This window comes from Meles meles, chromosome Y, assembly GCF_922984935.1.
Source record: "Meles meles chromosome Y, mMelMel3.1 paternal haplotype, whole genome shotgun sequence".
Lineage (NCBI taxonomy): Eukaryota > Metazoa > Chordata > Mammalia > Carnivora > Mustelidae > Meles > Meles meles.
Genome location: NC_060088.1, coordinates 5,574,325 through 5,591,432, shown reverse-complemented (window position 1 = coordinate 5,591,432; position 17,108 = coordinate 5,574,325). Strand labels below are relative to the sequence as shown.

General features: G+C 48.3%; 1 protein-coding gene across 1 annotated transcript in view; it reads left to right on the top strand.

Annotated features, from left to right (window-relative positions):
* LOC123935782 (anosmin-1-like) overlaps positions 1-17,108 on the top strand; it is a 174,796-nt gene that overhangs the window by 20,058 nt on the left and 137,630 nt on the right. Inside the window, exon 2 of the mRNA XM_045996590.1 lies at positions 13,666-13,713. Coding sequence (XP_045852546.1) covers positions 13,666-13,713 — 48 coding nt within the window. The remainder of the gene's footprint in view (positions 1-13,665; positions 13,714-17,108) is intronic.

The window sequence follows — 17,108 nt, the reverse complement described above, 5'->3', positions numbered from 1 at the left end:
GGAAATGAGTAATGTCTGTGTGATCTTCTTTCTTCATACTCAGTTGGGATGGACCCCATGTTGTGTCCTCATCTGGTCTGGACCTTTGGCTAAGGCGTGGTACGTGTTTTGGAGAGAGTGATAAGAGCGTTTTGTTAAGCACAGAAGAGGATATCAGTAGGCAAGAAGTCTGACCTTCAATAACACCCCTTTACCCCGAATGCATTTGAGAGGTTTCATCAGGAATTCAGGGATGGAAAACTCAATGAGAACAGGGGAGGTTGTTACCAAGATGCTGAAACTCTTTCCCTTGGAAAGTGGCTTGTGTTATAAGACAATTACATGTCATTAACGAGTTAGATTTGTCTTGTTTTCAGCAAGAAGATGGATTACATGAACCTCCAAGGTCTTCACTGATTTGTAATTATATGGTATCCTCTGAGTCAGAATTCTGCAGCATACAAACATTTTGAGTGGGTATTTAGAAACACATTTTGAGTCCCTTTTCTTGTCCTGGTTGCGTTTAGAGAACAGCTTGGCCATGTTTGGATAGACTTGTGGGCTCTCCCAGAGAGGAGTTGACCAAAATGCCCACTGATGGGAACGCCTTGCACAGAGGCGATGTTAGTCGCGATGTAGAAAGTCCCAGAGAGGTCTGGAATCCTACCCGGCTTAGCGGATTACCTGTGGCGGAGGCAGAATTTTCAACGCCCTCACAACGTTTTGCTAGAACCATAAATTGGTTTTGAGTTGCTATGAGTAAGGGCCGTGTTGGCGCACTACCAGGCAGCACAGGGCTGAACCCGGACGTAACTAAGAGAGCTGATGACGTCATGGTTTAAGGGGCTGGGTGCATGCTTTCCGATTTTGCTAGAATTTCTCTTGACGAATTTTTCTCTTTTGTTCCTGTTTAAGACATCCTATGATAGAAATACAGCAGCAGCAACAACAAGAAGGAGGTTTAAAGAAAGGACCAAAGGAGCCTCCTAATTCTTGCTGGTCATTAACGTATACTTTCAGCGAGTTGTACATTTGCGTCCCATCCTAGCCTTTCCAGGGAGCTCGAGCAAAGGATGTTATTAAGAATTGTGTGTTTACATTGTTTTTCCGCATTGTTCTTGCACGGTTTCCTGCTTTGATAACGACTTTACTTCTTCACAGGAACTTTGGAATGAAAGGATTTCTCTTGTTCTCTCAGTGGGTGGGTACACAGCCTCACAACAAAGTTGCTTTTAAATGCACAAAACACGGATAATGAGTTGAAACATTTTGAAACAACACTAGGTTTTTCTTTGGTGAACGCGTTCAAGAGAATACAGTTCTCTTAGTTTCATGAATTGAGTTTGTAATGCGTCCTAAGCTAGCGTGACCCACCGAGGAAGACCTCGCAGGACTTAGTGAGATCTGTCCCTGGGCGATAATGTTCCCCGGCTCACCTGCGGTTTCCCATGGTTCCACTTATGTCTTCTGCACTGGAAGGGTGCCCTTCTGCCAGCCATCACTCGGCTCACTCCTTCAACAGCCTCACCTTTTTCAAGAGATGATCTTTCCTGTCCCCTTGGCTTTATTGTAACTTGGATTTTTCCAAAACCTTCTTGGTTGGAGAAAACTCTTTCCCCCTAGACATGTATGGGAAGGTGATTGGTTTTCACAGGTTGTGTTATTCATGGAGCATATTCTGAGCTTTCGAGACGTGAGCTCAGAACCTGGCTGGGTGATGTTCCCAGGATCAGCCCCCGAGGGGGAGTGAAGGACACAGCGCTGGGCAGGAGTTGGGCTGGTGTGGTACCACAACACCATCTGGAGCTGTGCCTGTGAACTTACCCTGCCTGGGACAGGGAGCTGGGTCCTTTGTCCCTCAGCATCTATCAGACCATCCCTCCATGTGGGCTTCTCCCTACAGTGTGTGGCCTGGTTCACGATCCTCTCTTCCACTGAGTATGGTTTCCACGTGGGAAAGGGTAGAGTTTGGCCATGAAATGTGTGAGCTCAATAGGAGTGTCCATTTCAGCTGGGGACGCATGGGGACATTTGGGTGGCATGTGACAGGATTCAATACCAATCATTACTCTTTTTTTTTAAGATTTTATTTATTTATTTATTTGACAGACAGAGATCACAAGCAGGCAGAGAGGCAGGCAGAGAGAGAGGGGGAAGCAGGCTCCCTGCTATGCAGAGAGCCTGATGCAGGGCTCGATCCCAAGACCCTGAGATCATGACCTGAGCCAAAGGCAGAGGCTTAACCCACTGAGGCACCCAGGCGCCCCCCGACCGTCACTCTGGTGTGCCACAAAATTCTCCCTGTGGGGTGGAAACGGTTCCAACTGTTGGCACACCAGGGACCTGTCATCCACCAGAACCCTTCTCCCTCACACCTTTTAAACCGCGCCTTTCCACTCTGACCGTAAACACTTAACCATTTTCATGCTTTTATTTGCTTTCTACAACCACTCTGTATCGTTGATCACTAAACCTTCACTCCGTCATCCCTCAGAGTTCAGTCTGTTGTCCCAGAGTTTCCCACCAGTATCACAGCGTAAGCAGCATGTAGGACATCTGTCAGTCCACAGATTCCGGGGTCAGGTCTCGACCCAGAGAACCCCAGCATCTAACAGATTCCACACGTGGTTCTTTGAACCCCCAGTGTGGGATGCACTGGTACACAGGCCCTTCCCCTTTTCATTTCCTGTGACGTCCTGTCTACAACCCATGACGTATCGTTTTAGTTTTGGCTTTTTTGGTCAATAGCTTCATTATTTTTGCCCTTGGGCTAATCTCTGACTGCAGATTTCTGACTCTGAATCCGTCAAGCCCTAAAGCTGCCTACTTGGGTGTGTCATTTCAGGGTGTGTTATTTCAGGGGTGGGTCCTGCTGGAGAAACTCACACGGTCTTGGGGTGCATGGGTGGCCCAGTCAGTTGGGTGTCTGACCTTGGCTCAGGTCATGATTCCCAGGTCCTGGGATCAGGCTCTGTGCTTGGTGGGGAGACAAGCTTGGTCTGTTTGTCCTCTGCCCTGCTCTCTCAAATAAACAAATGAAATATTTAAAAAAATCACACAATGACATGGAACGGTGTTCCTATGACTCTGCATAGCTCACGACCTCAGGTAAACATCTGTACCTTCCACCCATCCTGCCGGTGTAGTTTACTCGCTCCAGCTCCCACGTTCCGTCAGCAGCTAACCCGGATGCTCACGCGCTCGTCCAAGCCCTCCTCCATCAGCTCACTTCTTTTGGAAAACTACTTAGTCCTAATTTCACCGAGAAAAACAAACTGCACAAGAAGCTCCTTCCGCCCCAATTCACGTCCGTAGAAGTTCTGTACGCACGTGCGACATTCGAGGCCATCGAAAGCCACACAGAGTTTACCTTTCCGTGGCCTGGACAGACCCCCGTGTAGCACTGAGAGTCCGTCCTTCACTCCTAGAACCACAGGCTCACTGTCTGTGACACACGCGTCAGTTTAAGAAGCTGCTGGTCCTTTCTTGACTGCAGGTTAGGGAACGGAGGGGCTGCCCCCGAAAGAGGAACTCTCACGATGTGTCATGGGGGAAGAGAGGGGGTTTGTCGAGAGCCAACCTGAATTTGTAGAAGAGATTTTAATGAACCTAAGACACCACAGGTGTGACATCCATTTTTATGCAACCTAAGAAATGAAAAAAAGATGACCATAAAGTCAGGACACAGGCTCAGTGATGGTCTTTCCTAGAGGAAGCATCATTTGGGGTTACCTAGAGGTCTCCGTTGGTGAAGCATCTGCCTTCGGCTTAGGTCAGGATCTCAGGGTCCTGGGAGGAAGTCCAGGCTTGGGATCCTTGCTCAGCGGAGAGCCTGCTTCTCCCTCTTAGCCTCCCCCTGCTTGTGCTCTCTCTCTCTGCTTGTCAAATAAATAAAATCTTTTTTCTTTTAAAGAAACATCATTTAATCCCACTAATATCTTCTTGTTCTGTAATGCCTTTTATTTGGTCCAGGAGTTTCGGTGATTTCTTTCGTGTTTCATCTGCATTTTGTGACTCCTTTTGTTCCTGCATCAGTCGTCACCCGCCACGGCGTCATCTGCTCTGTCCTACTGCTTGCTTACATCCTGTAGGGTATTGGCTAAATGCGAAAGTTCAGGCTTGTGGCAGGACTTGCCACACTTTTCGTTTCTTCATTTGCATGTCTGCATGCACCACAGTTTCCCCTTTCAATGCCAAATCATCGTCTAATTATATTAATCACATTTTATTTTATTAAAAAATTTTTTGAAGGTTTCATTTATTTGTTAGAGACAGAGAGAGAGAGGAAAGGAGCAGGGCAAGGGCAGAAGTTAGAGGGAGAAGCAGACTCTCCGCTGAGCAGGGAGCCCGACGCGGGGCTGAATCCCAGGACTCTGGGATCCTGACCCAAGCCAAAGGCGGGCTGCCGACGACCGAGTCACCCAGGGGCCCCTGCACTGACCACATTTTAAATGGCGGTGAAACCCGCCCTGTGTGGAAGCAACAATGTACACACCTTAGTTTCACTGGTGAGAGCATGCACAGCGGTGACCGAGTCCTGGTGCGTGAAATGTTGGCCACTGTGACGGGCCAACAGTCATGGTGTCGCGTTCACCGCAGTCGGGGAAAGATGACGGCTGGGTTGTGTGTCTCAGTGAAGCACAGTGTCTCACAGTTTTGCCCATGGTTGCTAAAAGGACAGACTCTATATCCCAGAAGTGGATGCTGGGCATTAACTCTCGTGTCTAGAACTCCTCGCCCCTCTCATTTCCACCGTCTTTTCTTCTGTGCTTCGTCTCTAATGACTGTGGATTACAGCAGGCGTAGCTGGGATGCTCACATGTTAGTGGGGAACCCCTCCCCCAAATTGCACAGTCCTGAGGGTTGCCACGGAGATTACCTAACCCACTACCTAAGCTAACTTAACCCACCGTAGCTAGCTAGCCCACCGTGGCATCCGAGGAGCTGGATTGACGGCCAGCTCTCTGTAAGCGGGGGCTGCAGAGACCCGAAACAGTGCGGATGTCCCTGTGCCTCTCGATGTCACAAACAAAACCTGCTTTTATATTCTAATCTGCTCTTCCATTTGTATGAGTCTTTAAATCTCACGCTGCTGCCCATAGACCCGACGTGCCATTTACCCCGGACTTTGTGGACCCTTTCTGTCTTCCCTGTTCTGTCCGCTTCTCCTACTGCTCCTCCTCCTCCCTTCTTCCCAGTCTTGTCTTTGTCAACATCACTTAGAAATTATTCAGGTCAGGAAAGCGTCCAAGAAAGGCTTGGGAACAGACGTAGATGTGTCCCAACTACAGTACCCCCACTGTGGAAGCGGGTGTTGTTCCTACACAATGAACCCAAAGCCTGTGCCCTGCGGGACTGGCCGCTTGAGTCCCCAAGCATGGGTTTACTGTGTAGACATGTCGAGATGGCCACTGGCGAGTGGTTTCTGCGATCAGAAGAACTCACACACAATCGACGCGTAAAGTACACATTTCAGAGTGACGAATGGGAAGCAGTGAAGGAGACTGACATTTGCAGGGACGTTTCTTTGTTGCTCAGGTTTTCTATCAGCATTTCTGTAGCCGTCCGATGTCTAGTAGGTGTTCTTCTCGCGCTTCCCCTTGTACAATGAGTCATTCACTCAATTCTAGTTATGACCTTCAGTGCTCCCACTAAACCAGCTTCAGGCTGGAATTATTTCAGCACAAATCAGGGATTCTGTCGGGAAATCGTCCAGGGTTTTATGTGATTCCGTGGGGACGGCCCACCTTTCTGGAGTTGTCTCCTGAAAATACACATCGGAATACCAAATACGGCTTAGGGAATTCGTATCCGAAGTCCTAGCTGGCAAGAGTGGATCCGGGACCAGCAGGTCCTCCTGGAGAGGGGACTGACGTGGGAGACCGTAGCTTGAGACATCCTAAGAGAAGCTACCGCTTCTGATCCTGTGTTGGGTCCCGCCCTCCTCACAGGGACCCTGAGGAGTAAAAATTCTGTCCTGATCTAATGCTGTCCCCCATATAGAACTCATTAGAATATTCCTTGTCAAAATTCATCGTAGCATGTTAATAAAACGTAATGTTTTCCCATATGGCATAGTCTGGTACTTGCTGTGCTATAGATTTCCTTTTGAAAACTTTAATTACGTGCATCTGTAAAAAGATAATTCGCATGATCATTTCTAAAATAATTTGTATTTGATTCTGAATGCAAGTTTTTTTGTTCCGTTTTTGATATTCTGATGCTGCATCTCTTGAGCTCTAGAGGAAACAAAATAATGAACCTACTTCCTAAAAGCTCCTCTCAGAGAACGTGAAGAGTTTGCGCAGCTCAGTCTATTTAACTTCATGCTCTTCAGGTCCTTATGACCTAATGATTAAAGTGTAAATTTCTCGTATGACTCCCTATTCCCTTTCATTCATTTATTTAATTAATAGTATGTCTTAAGGTGGTCAGGGAGCCCACGGTAAGCAAGAGATACAGACAGACGCTGCCTTTACCATGTTTTCAGGCACATGATCATGAAAAATAACCCATTTACAGGTGTCCACCATGGTAGAGTGTTTTGGAAGAGAAGTGCAAGGAGCTTTCTAGAGTGTGTGTCACCGGGGATCTGGGTTGTCACCAGGGACCTGGGATAGATAGGGTGCAGGGGTCATGGAAGCCTTCCCCAAAGTAGCGGCATTTTCTGTGACCTGAAGGATGCACGGAGCCTGGCCTGGGGGGGCACATGTTCTGGGTGGAGGGACAGGGCTCGCACAGCTTCTTATTCCCGAGGTGCTGCTGGGCACGAAGACGTGAAGCAAAGACACTGTGGCCAGGCGTGCCTTCCGGCACTGGGCACGGGGAAGGGCTGGGCGTCCGCGGAGACAGACACGTGGATGGCCAACGGTTCTAGAGAATTCAGTTCAGTGTGACGTTGGTGGAATCCAGAGAGGATTTTCTGACAGAGACTGGGGGGTAGAAGGACATTTATTTAAGGAGGGCGACCCGTAACATTTGAAAGAAGTCCTACTTAAGATCAACAAATACACACACAAAGCTTGCTTTCTTTCCCCTCTCGAAACTTTGATGTGGATTTTGTTTTTTAGAGTCGCTTCAGGTTCCCATCAAAACCGAGGAGGAGGTACACCGTTCTAGAGACTCCCTGTCCCCACATATGCACGCCTCCCCTGGGATGCACATCCCTCACTCATGGTCCGTGGGCTGTGTCCGTGAATCTTCCGTGACACACCGTTATCCCCCGAGGCCACAGTTCACGTTAGGGTTCCCTCCTGGTGCTGTACATGACAAATGGATAAGGACATGGAGCCACCATTATGCTATCAGAGGATTTTCACTGCCTTAAAAATCCCTTCTGTCGGGGCGCCTGGGTGGCTCAGTGGGTTGAGCCTCTGCCTTCAGCTCAGGTCATGATCCCAGGGTCCTGGGATGGAGCCCCACATCGGGCTCTCTGCTCAGTGGGGAGCCTGCTTCCTCCCTCTCTCTCTGTCTGCCTCTCTGCCTACTTGTGATCTCTGTCAAATAAATAAATAAAATCTTAAAAAAAAAATCCTTTCTGTCCCACCGTTTATGTTCCCCCCTCCTCTGCCCTGCCTGCCCACGATCTTTCCCCCATCTCCTTAGTTTTGCCTTTTTGGGAAGGTTGTATATTTGGAATCCTATAGCACACAGCCTTTCCGGATGAGCTTCTCTCACTTAGTGAGGTACGTAGAAGCGTCCTGAGAAATATTTTGAACAAAATCTATAGTCGAAATGATCACTTGCAAAGATTCATTAGAAAAAAAATTCCAAGCCACAGAAATACCTTCTCATAATGTCCTTCTCCAGCACTATCTTTTAGCTGCTGTGGAATACAGGGAAAATTCCAAGTATGTTGACTGTAGACGAGCACACCCTGTTAATGATAAATGAAATTAAGTGTATTATTCCATGGTTCCAAAGTAATAGGAAATTATTAATAGGAATAGAAAATGAAATTAAGTATATTATTCTGTGGTTCCAAAGTAATAGGAAATTATTAATAGTAATAGGGAAATATTCTGCTTGAAAATGAATTCCTAAATTTTAATCCATACCTTAATTTTCCTTTTTTGATTTTTTTATTTTAGTTTTATTTAGGTAATGGGGCTTGAACTCACCATCCTGAGATCAAGAGTCATATGGTCTTGGGCTGAGCCACCCAAGTGCCCATCCATGCCTTCGTTTAAAAAAAAAAACCTTACATTTATTTTTATTTTTTATTTCTAAAAAGATTTTAGTTAAGATTTTTTTTTTAATTTATTTGAGAGAGATCACAAGTAGGCAGAGAGTGAGAGGAGGAAGCAGGCTCCCTGCTGAACAGAGAGCCCGATGTGGGCCTCGATCCCAAAGAAGCTGAGGGGGGATCGTGACCTGAGCTGAAGGCAGAGGCTTTACCGACTGAGCCATCCAGGCACCCCAAAAAACTTATGTTTAATATGAGATCAGAATTGTCAACTGACAGTCAAAGCTGATGATTTGTAGCTTCACACGGTTACATGGTAAACATTTAACGGTAAACCGTGGTGGGTTTTCCGGGATAGTTTCAGTTTCAAATGTTCTGTCCTGCAGTTGGACACAGTGTAGTGTTGGGTTTGCAGAACTGCCAATTAGCCCTGGTTGCACACCTGCACGTGCTTGTGTAAAAGAAAATGTGCGAGCTGTTCTCTCTTCTCTTTTTGCAAACGCTTCTATCTAGATAGCTAGTTCTCATTTATCCTTATCCTTTCTTTGTGGGTTGTCTTGGAGTAAATGACGTGTTTTCTTTACTCAAAGCTTTTGGAGAATCATTTTTCTTTAAGGAAGAAGGCAATCAAAAAGTGAGAAATGGAGAGACTTTGAACATGAACATGTCATTGAAATAATGTCCGGGTGCAGCTGATTGAACTTACCTAAACTCTTTGAAAGTTGGACTGACTAGCGCTCATGTTTGATCTAGTTAAACCAGTAAAATACAGGATGTAATCTTTACCCCAGCCCCTGTCTGATCCTACCTGGAGCTACAATAATGATTCAACAGGCAATCGTCCTGCGACTCTTTGTCTTCGCTGGCTTGAAGCCAGAAGGAGGCTTGATTGCAAATACTGTATTTTGTTTGCGTTCTCCAGTGGCTTCACAGGCGCAGGCTATTGTAATCTGACTAAGAACTTCCCCCGGGGGCGGGATGTTGAAATGTACTGAATTCTTGTATTTTTCCACGGCTCTTCTGCTCCCAGAGCATGACAGGTGAGCAGTGGGGCTGGATGGTTTGGTGTGTGTGCACCTGGCGTTCATCGGGGGCTTTACCAGTATCCCTGTTGCCATTAGGCAGGGTTCTTAGAAGTTCTTTGTGGAGGTAAATAGGACGGCGGATGCTGATTGATAAAGGCCAAAGCAAAGAACAGCTGCAAAACCTTGCCGTGGGGCGATTGTTTTAAGAAAAACAGGAAACCTAAAATCCAAAAAGGAAATGCGGACGGACATATCTGTGGACGTGTGTGTGCGTGTGTGTATAGAAATTTCTGCACAGAGAGAAAACATGGATAAATTTAAACGGCGAATGACAATGAAAATGTTTACAACACCTGTTATGGACAAATGATTATGAAATCTAGTTGGCACCCGTAGCTGCTAGAGTCGATAAGGCTAAAGAACCCAGAACAGAGATGGTGAAATGCAGACGGTTCGGGAAAGGAGATACACGTGCCTGAAGGAAATGAAACCGAAAATAATACCTTTGCCCGTTCATATTGGCAAACGTGGCAACGCGGTTACCATCCAGGAGAAAAACGTGGGCTCCCTCTCCTGAGCCTCACTAAGAAGATTGGGCTCCATTATACATATGAACCAGGGGGTTTGAGTACAGGGTCACCCCCCTCCTGAAAACAGTCATAACGGCAAACAAAGTAATGTCGGTCGTAATGGATGTTTTTTTCTGACATCTAGCTCCGTTGCAGACATTTTGCTAAATACTTTACGAGGATTATGCGTTTAATCCTCCCGAGCATTCTGGGACGTACTGTCGTCGGTAAGAACAACAACAGAAAACCCGATTACCACCGTAATAATCTTCCTCGCTCGCTTGCTGTGGCCCCCAGTATTTCTCTATAATGACAGCTTCTCATTTCATGCTTAGTGGGACATTCTGCTTAGAACGAAAATGTTCTGGTCGAGAAAAAGCCCTGATGTTAATTCCGCCCCCTCCAAATGCACGCAGCTTGGCCGAGAGGCTACAGCTGTTGGTTTGATGGTCTTTGGAGCACTGGGTTTGCGCATGGCAGGGCAGTAGACCGTGCCTTTGCTGGGGCGCTGAAGGCCCTCCGTGCTCCATCCTTGGTGTTTTCTTGTCCAGCTTTGGCCGTTTTACCTACAGTCAAAGGAAGCAAGAGGGAGCTAAATCAAGGTGTGCCAGACTCTTCCTAGCCTTTCTTTCTTTTTTTTTTTTATCCTCTGAGATGTACATAACACATTTTATTTCTAGCAATCAGTCCAAATCGACTCTCATCTGCTCTGTCTGTGCCTGCAGCCTCCTCTCCTGGTCTCTGTTCCAGCCCATCAGTCTGATCTGCTGCTTCCTGAACCCATGACACTCCGGACCATATAAGCAACCTTGGCCCCTCCCAAGATTCTAACTCGGCAGATTCCTGCAAAGCCCACCATCGGGTTCACCCCTTGTTTCTTGCAACCCTTACTCAGGGAGGCATTCACACTATGCCTAGCCATTTGCTTCATGACTCTGGCTGTTTCACTTGGCTTCTGGGAGTCCCCGTTTCTCAGCTGTGAAACGGGTCGATGAAGTGATGTCATGGTGTGGGGTGTGCGTGCGGGCTGAATATGGGGAGCACCAAGCACAGGCCTGCTATGAAGATGTGGGCAATAATGCAACCATAATCCCGACGGATAATAATCCCGGCAAAGGCGTACCCCCACCTTCCATTCATAATACTTTATCGGCCCTCGCTCTGGTCCAGCAGCAACTGCCGTGTCCACTCGGCAGCCCTCGGGTGCCTCCCGCGGGCAGCGACGGACGCCACCTCTGTGAGAGCCGGGAGCTGGGCCGCTGTCCTGGGAGGCATTCCAGGACAGAGGGGAGAGGCACTCCCGTGGCGGAGCTGACTTGAGTAAAAGACGTCTATCCCAAGCCCACAGACTGGGGGGTGCATGTCTCCAGAGCAGCGCAGCAAGGACAGAGGCCATTAGGGCACCGTGACGTCCTCCAGAGGCCTTGTCCATCTGTCCAGGGTGGGGAGGACTGTCCATCTGTCCAGGGCAGGGAGGATGGGGAGGGAACAGGGCAGAAGCTGGGCCATGTCTAGGTTCCCTGCACAAGGAGCAGGACCTTCTGACCACGGTCCTCAGACCGTGACCCCGATAAAGAGGTTGTGTTGGTTCAGACGCTTGACCCTGACTCCAACATCCAGGCTCACTCATTTCAGCCCAGAGTCCCTTGCGAAGGGACCCCACCGCTGTCTGTCACTGGGCGCTGAGCATGGGGTGCTCGGGCTGGGGTCTGGGGTGCCCCGATGAGTGTGGTCCTGGGAAGTCCCCGCAGGAACCCGCCCCACACAGCGCTGGGAGGAAGGGCCGTCCCCGGCAGGACGGCGAGGCTGGCTTCTCGTAGGAGGCTCACCGAAGGCGCCTCGGAGGCCGCTCTCCGCTTTTCCGTGGTGCGCCTCTCGAGTCTGACCTCGGCCTTTTGCCGTGGTCACCCTTCGTCTGGGCGACCACGCTGCAGCCTGCCTGATCGCCCTGTGAACTCCAAGTGTGTCTCCGCACCCGGGGCTCCTCTGACGAGTGTCCGTCTACGCGCGGTGCGTGCTTTCCCGCGTCGTTTCTACGAACCCTTCCTTCCCGGGAATTAACACGGCCACCATTTGTCTTGCCTTGTCCTCTACCCGGGCTCATTATTCTCCCAATGCGGACCCTGCCAGAAATCACACTTTTCCTCCTCCCCGACTGTTCCTGTCCTTGCCCAGCTCCGGTCCGGCTAGTCCGGCCAGGGAACCTTGAGAAGCAGCGAGAGATGTGGGCGCACTGAGGCCGTGCAGAGGTCGGCAGGGCATCGGGTAGGTGATACCAGATTAGCTGACATCGTGGGTCTGCCTTACGATTCCGGGGCTGCGGGGCTGCAAAGGAGAGTTACGGCCTTATGGTAGATCTCACGGTTACAGCTTTGACATGGGGCTGTGGCGCTTCAGCCTGGCCATCTCAGTCGAGCGGGGGAAACGTTCTGACTCGGTGTGGTTGAGGCTGATCCAGTGGGAATCCTGTATTAGGACGGCGTGTTATTGGAAGTGCGGTATGTTTAGGTAGATTCTTGGGAGCAGAAGAGAAAAATGGGATCTTTCCATACAACGCAATCGGACAAATCGGTAGGAGTGTTGGTTTTTGCAGCCGTAGTGGCAGAGCGAAATCCTCTACCGTTTAGCCGGCCGAGAGCCATGGTGCCGCGTGGCCGAATGTAGACACAAAAGGCCACCTGTCTACTGTTCCATTTGCATGAAATTTCCAGAATTGGTCAACTCTACAGAGAAGGAGAGTAGGTCAGTGGTTGCCAGGGGCTCGAGGGAGGGAGTTGGGAGCGTGACTGCTGGTGGGTCCAAGTTTCATTCTGGGTTTGGTGACAGAGTTCGACGATGAGATGGGGGCGACAGTCTTGTGAGGGCACCTCTCGGTCTTCAGAACGGACTTCTGACTACAAACCGTTGGTGTGTACGCTTCGAGTGACGTACACTTCGCGTGTATGAATTGTATCTCCATGAACTTGCTGTAAACATATTTTTTAAAAGATATATTGGGTCAGTTTTCTCTTCTGTGAATGGGGAACAAATGGGGAACTGTTGTCTGGGCAGAAGATGATGTTCTCCAAATGCAAAGTTTAGAGATTCAGAGGAATAGGCCCGTACGTGTCCTACCCAACCCTGAACGTCAAGGAACGAGGAACCACAGCATCTAAACTATGGGTTGACTGCTCTTACTCTCTCTACCAACCACTGCAACCTCACACATTCGGACATAACGTATCCTAGCCACAGGAGAAATCACGACCAAGACGTTGGTCATGGGGGAATGAGAGGTTTCCCCGCAGAAATGTGGATGGGAGATACAGTAAACCATAGTTCTGATATTTCTTCCATGCTGAGTGAGTTATCAAGCCATGCTGCATGGTGTAGGTGTTCTATTTCCTTATGCCGGCAACATCATGCATGAGATAGTGTTCCCTTTAACAGACGGATAAACTCCAGGTACAAGGGTAGCAAGTCCCTTGTCCACACTCACACATCCACCCGGTGACTTTTCAGTAACAGCAGACTCCCAGGCTCCAACTCTATGACTGTGAATGGGTTGAGATGAAAACCCCTGACTTCTAAATTTACCAAAACTGCTTACTACTGGAGAGATGCCTAGTGTTCATTTTCCCACTGGTCTGCATTTCATGGCTCAGCACGGCAGGAGAGGTGGCTCGGACCCTTTTCGTCTCAGGCAACTTAAAATCTTTCTTACTTTGTACATCTGTGTTTCTATCATGAGGTCAGGGATGAAACTGGAACTTACGTTAGAAACACGTTTTCTGTTTGGGGAAGAGAGAACATCGGGGTGGCGAAATTGCTCTTCTGTTAAGGATGATATTGAAAAATGATACTCACAGTGTCCAGTTATCAGTTAGAAAATTATTTAATGAGCCAATATTTCTTTCTCTTTTTGCAGAACAATGGTTCCCTGGTTTGGTGCCGGAATCACAAGCAATGTTCTAAGGTATGTTCCCTACAACTGCGTCAATATTTCTAAAAGCCTTTAATTTGGAGATAATTCTAGAGTCGCAGGAGGTTGCAGAGACTGCAGAGAAATTACCCATATTCCCTATGCAGTTTCCACCGAAAGTTGCACGTCGCATATTTGTAGGACAATGTCGAAAGCGGAACGCTGACATCGATGCAATGTACGTGTGTCACCATATGCCAGTTCATGACTTGTAGGTTCAGTTAGCCACCGCGGCAATCAAGACACACATACCAGTTTTTCTATACATTTCCTCATTTCTCTCCCTGTAATTTTTTTTTTAATCCAAAAACATTTTAAGGGGAAAACGTCTTCTGGTTGCCCCAGAAGATTCACTGCATTCTACATACACTTAAGCTATTTTGTCTGTAGTTTCGTTGGCAGGAATTTGCGCTACTGTGGTTTGTGGGACATGTACGGTGGGTCAGTCCGATGACCGGAATATCTTCTTCGTGTATTTGATCTTCCTCCACCGTCTCGGCTCACAGCTCCCCAAACCCTTGGGACTTTCTGAGCAGTAAGAACACGGGGACCATCTTCTGGGCTACTTGGTCTCTTGTCCTCGGTTTCTAAAATCCCTCTGGAGCCCCAGAGGTAAACGAGGGTCTCGTTATTCATAACAAGCCCCTCTCCACCGCCAAGGGGTTTAGTGAACGAGGTGACTTTTGGAACACGGCTAAGGAAGGGGACTCTTGCTAGGCAAACCAACCCCGAGTCAAGGGTTGGAACTTTCAGGTCCGCTCCCTGATTCCCAGCACAGGAGAGAGAGCAGGAGGTGGATTCAATCACCAACACCCAATGATTTGATCAGTCGTGCCTAGATAACGAAGCCTCCATTTAAAGCAGAACAAAAAGGAGGGGTTTGGAGAGCTCCCACGTGTGATACATGCGCAGACGCAGACCTGGGGACAGGTGGTGTCCTTGGAAGCTCCCACCACTTCCCCGTGCCTGGCCCTGTGCGTCTCTCCCGCCTGTCTTCTCCTGAGCTAATATCCTCTCAGAATAAACCCGTCGAACGCGAGCGGCTCATAAAGTGTTGCTCACGTGTGCTGCTGAGCTGCCCTAGCAAATGAGTGGAAGCCAGCGAGGGGGTCAGTGGGACCCTGCCGTGTGCAGCAGGTCAGGCAGAGGCACAGGTGACCTCTGGGATCTGTCATGGGCACGGAGGTGGGTGTGAGGCAGGGGCGTGGGGAGCAGCCTGTGCGACCGCGCCCTTCACCCCTGAGACGGACACTGTCACCAGGTACGTAGTGTCAGAAGTGAGCTAACATGTAGGACGCTCAGCTGATGCCCGAGGGCTGGTGGGCGTTTGTAGAAGCCGCACCCGCCCATCCCCACACAAGTTGGAATGGGGTGCGGAACTTTTAGAATTGCTGGTTAAATAATTTGACTCTTGAAAAAGCCTCCTTTCCATTTCTGAGTAACCCTCGCTGTGCGCACGCTTTCTAAAGTTGTCATTGTATTCGTTCGTGCAGGGAATAGCGTACGTTTGACCTCAGTCCCCAAACACAGCAATTTTGAAAAAAAATACGTATATAACAGGTATATATTTGTAGTATGCACGTATGAATACAGTTTACCGCTGGTTGAAGATATTGGCAACTCTGGGATCCCAATAGTGTTTGAGGAGCTTTATTTCAGCCACATTACTATTAGACTTAAAATTCCAACAGTCCTTTATTTTATAACTAAAATGTTATCTGGGCACATAGCACTAAAGTTGTGTGTTTCTGAAGAACATTATTATTTTGAAGGGTCTTCCAAACCCGTTCTCTCCCAGTCAGTGACCGTGGGCTGATATCCCCACACCAGGAACTTCACTGCCGTGATCCATTCCAACGTCCGTGCACACATGGGGACGTCTAATACACACGGACTTTATTGAAAATAGAATTCGTAGTGAAATGTGGAATGGTGTGACGGAAGTAAGCTTTGCTTAGCTCTGACTTGCTCAGTCTTGGGCAGAAATGAAATGCCTCGTTTATGGTACTTTCACTCTTTTTATGTCATAACTTCAACCTTTGCTCTGGTGAGACCTTTCCTAGGCTCTTTCACATTGTTCTTCCACTGGCGTGTTGGGTAACTCGTTTATGTCATCATCGCAGGAAGGTGTATGTACACACACAGAGAAAATGACATGAGGCTGATGAGATTCCATGAGTAGCGTTTCTGCCCCGTTTTATATCAGTCAAATATTACATGAATTACCATTATTATCTCTCATTAAGCAACACCCTTTCTCCTTACTCCATTAAGAAATTAATTCTTTTTTTATCCCTTTAAAAGAAGTTCAAATGGAAAAGTCTCTTGTGAACTGTGTTTTTAAGTATCCTAATTAAAGACCCCCTCCCCCCACCGCCTGTCAGAACGGTGGGTTGTTAAACTGTCTCTTCTCGTGAATGATCCAGGCTGACACGAGAGACTGTGTTTCACAAGAAAAGAAATCAATTCCTTTTGCCTAAAAGCAAGGAACGCATTAATAAGTTACAGCTAACCCCACCAGAAACTTTGGAATACAGTACAAAGCAGATGTCAGTTGAAGGGTTGGCTTTAGTCTGAATCTTTGGGAACGAATCTTACGCGCTAATCCAAGTTATCTCCTTTGGATATTACCACTACCGGCTATGTTTGCAGCTAATTACAGTTTGCATTTCTTTTCAGATCTGTGGAACCCGTAGTCTCTTTGCTCTTCATCTTTAGGGTGATGAGGGGAAGCGTGAGCGGTAGGGACTCCGTTTCACAGGTGGGGACACTCGGGCACATGCCTAGTCGATAACAGTCCTGGAGTCAACCGGCAGAGGGTGGAGGGTGCCCGAGTGCGGACTGCGGCCTTCTCCGTCGTGCTGCCCAGAGATCAACAACTGGAAAACCTGTTGTGAATAATACTGCGACAGCCGAGTAACAGATAAAACCTGAGAGTAATAATACTGCGACAGCCGAGTAACAGATAAAACCTGAGAGTAATAATACTGCGACAGCCGAGTAACAGATAAAACCTGAGAGTAATAATGATGTAACTTTCTGAATGTGTTTTGAAAGATAAGGATCGTGCAATGGTTGGTACAAGCCACGCACGCTCATCGTTTGTGAGTTTGTGGCTGCCATCGACAAACATGATCCTGCCTCCCAGCCTCCTGCACCGCCGACCCTGCCCCTTGTCCCGCAGGCCATCATCTGCCTGGGCCGTCCACGAGCATCATGTGGAGTCTCCCAACTGCGGCTTTTGCCCCAAACCGTGCAGTCCGCACAGGGCTCCTGGAATGACCATCTAGACATAAAAGCTGAATTGTGCTGCCCGCCTTACATCTGTTGCTCTCTCTCCATCTTGCTCAGACCCAAACGCTGGCCCCGTGTCTCCCCTCTTTCTCTCT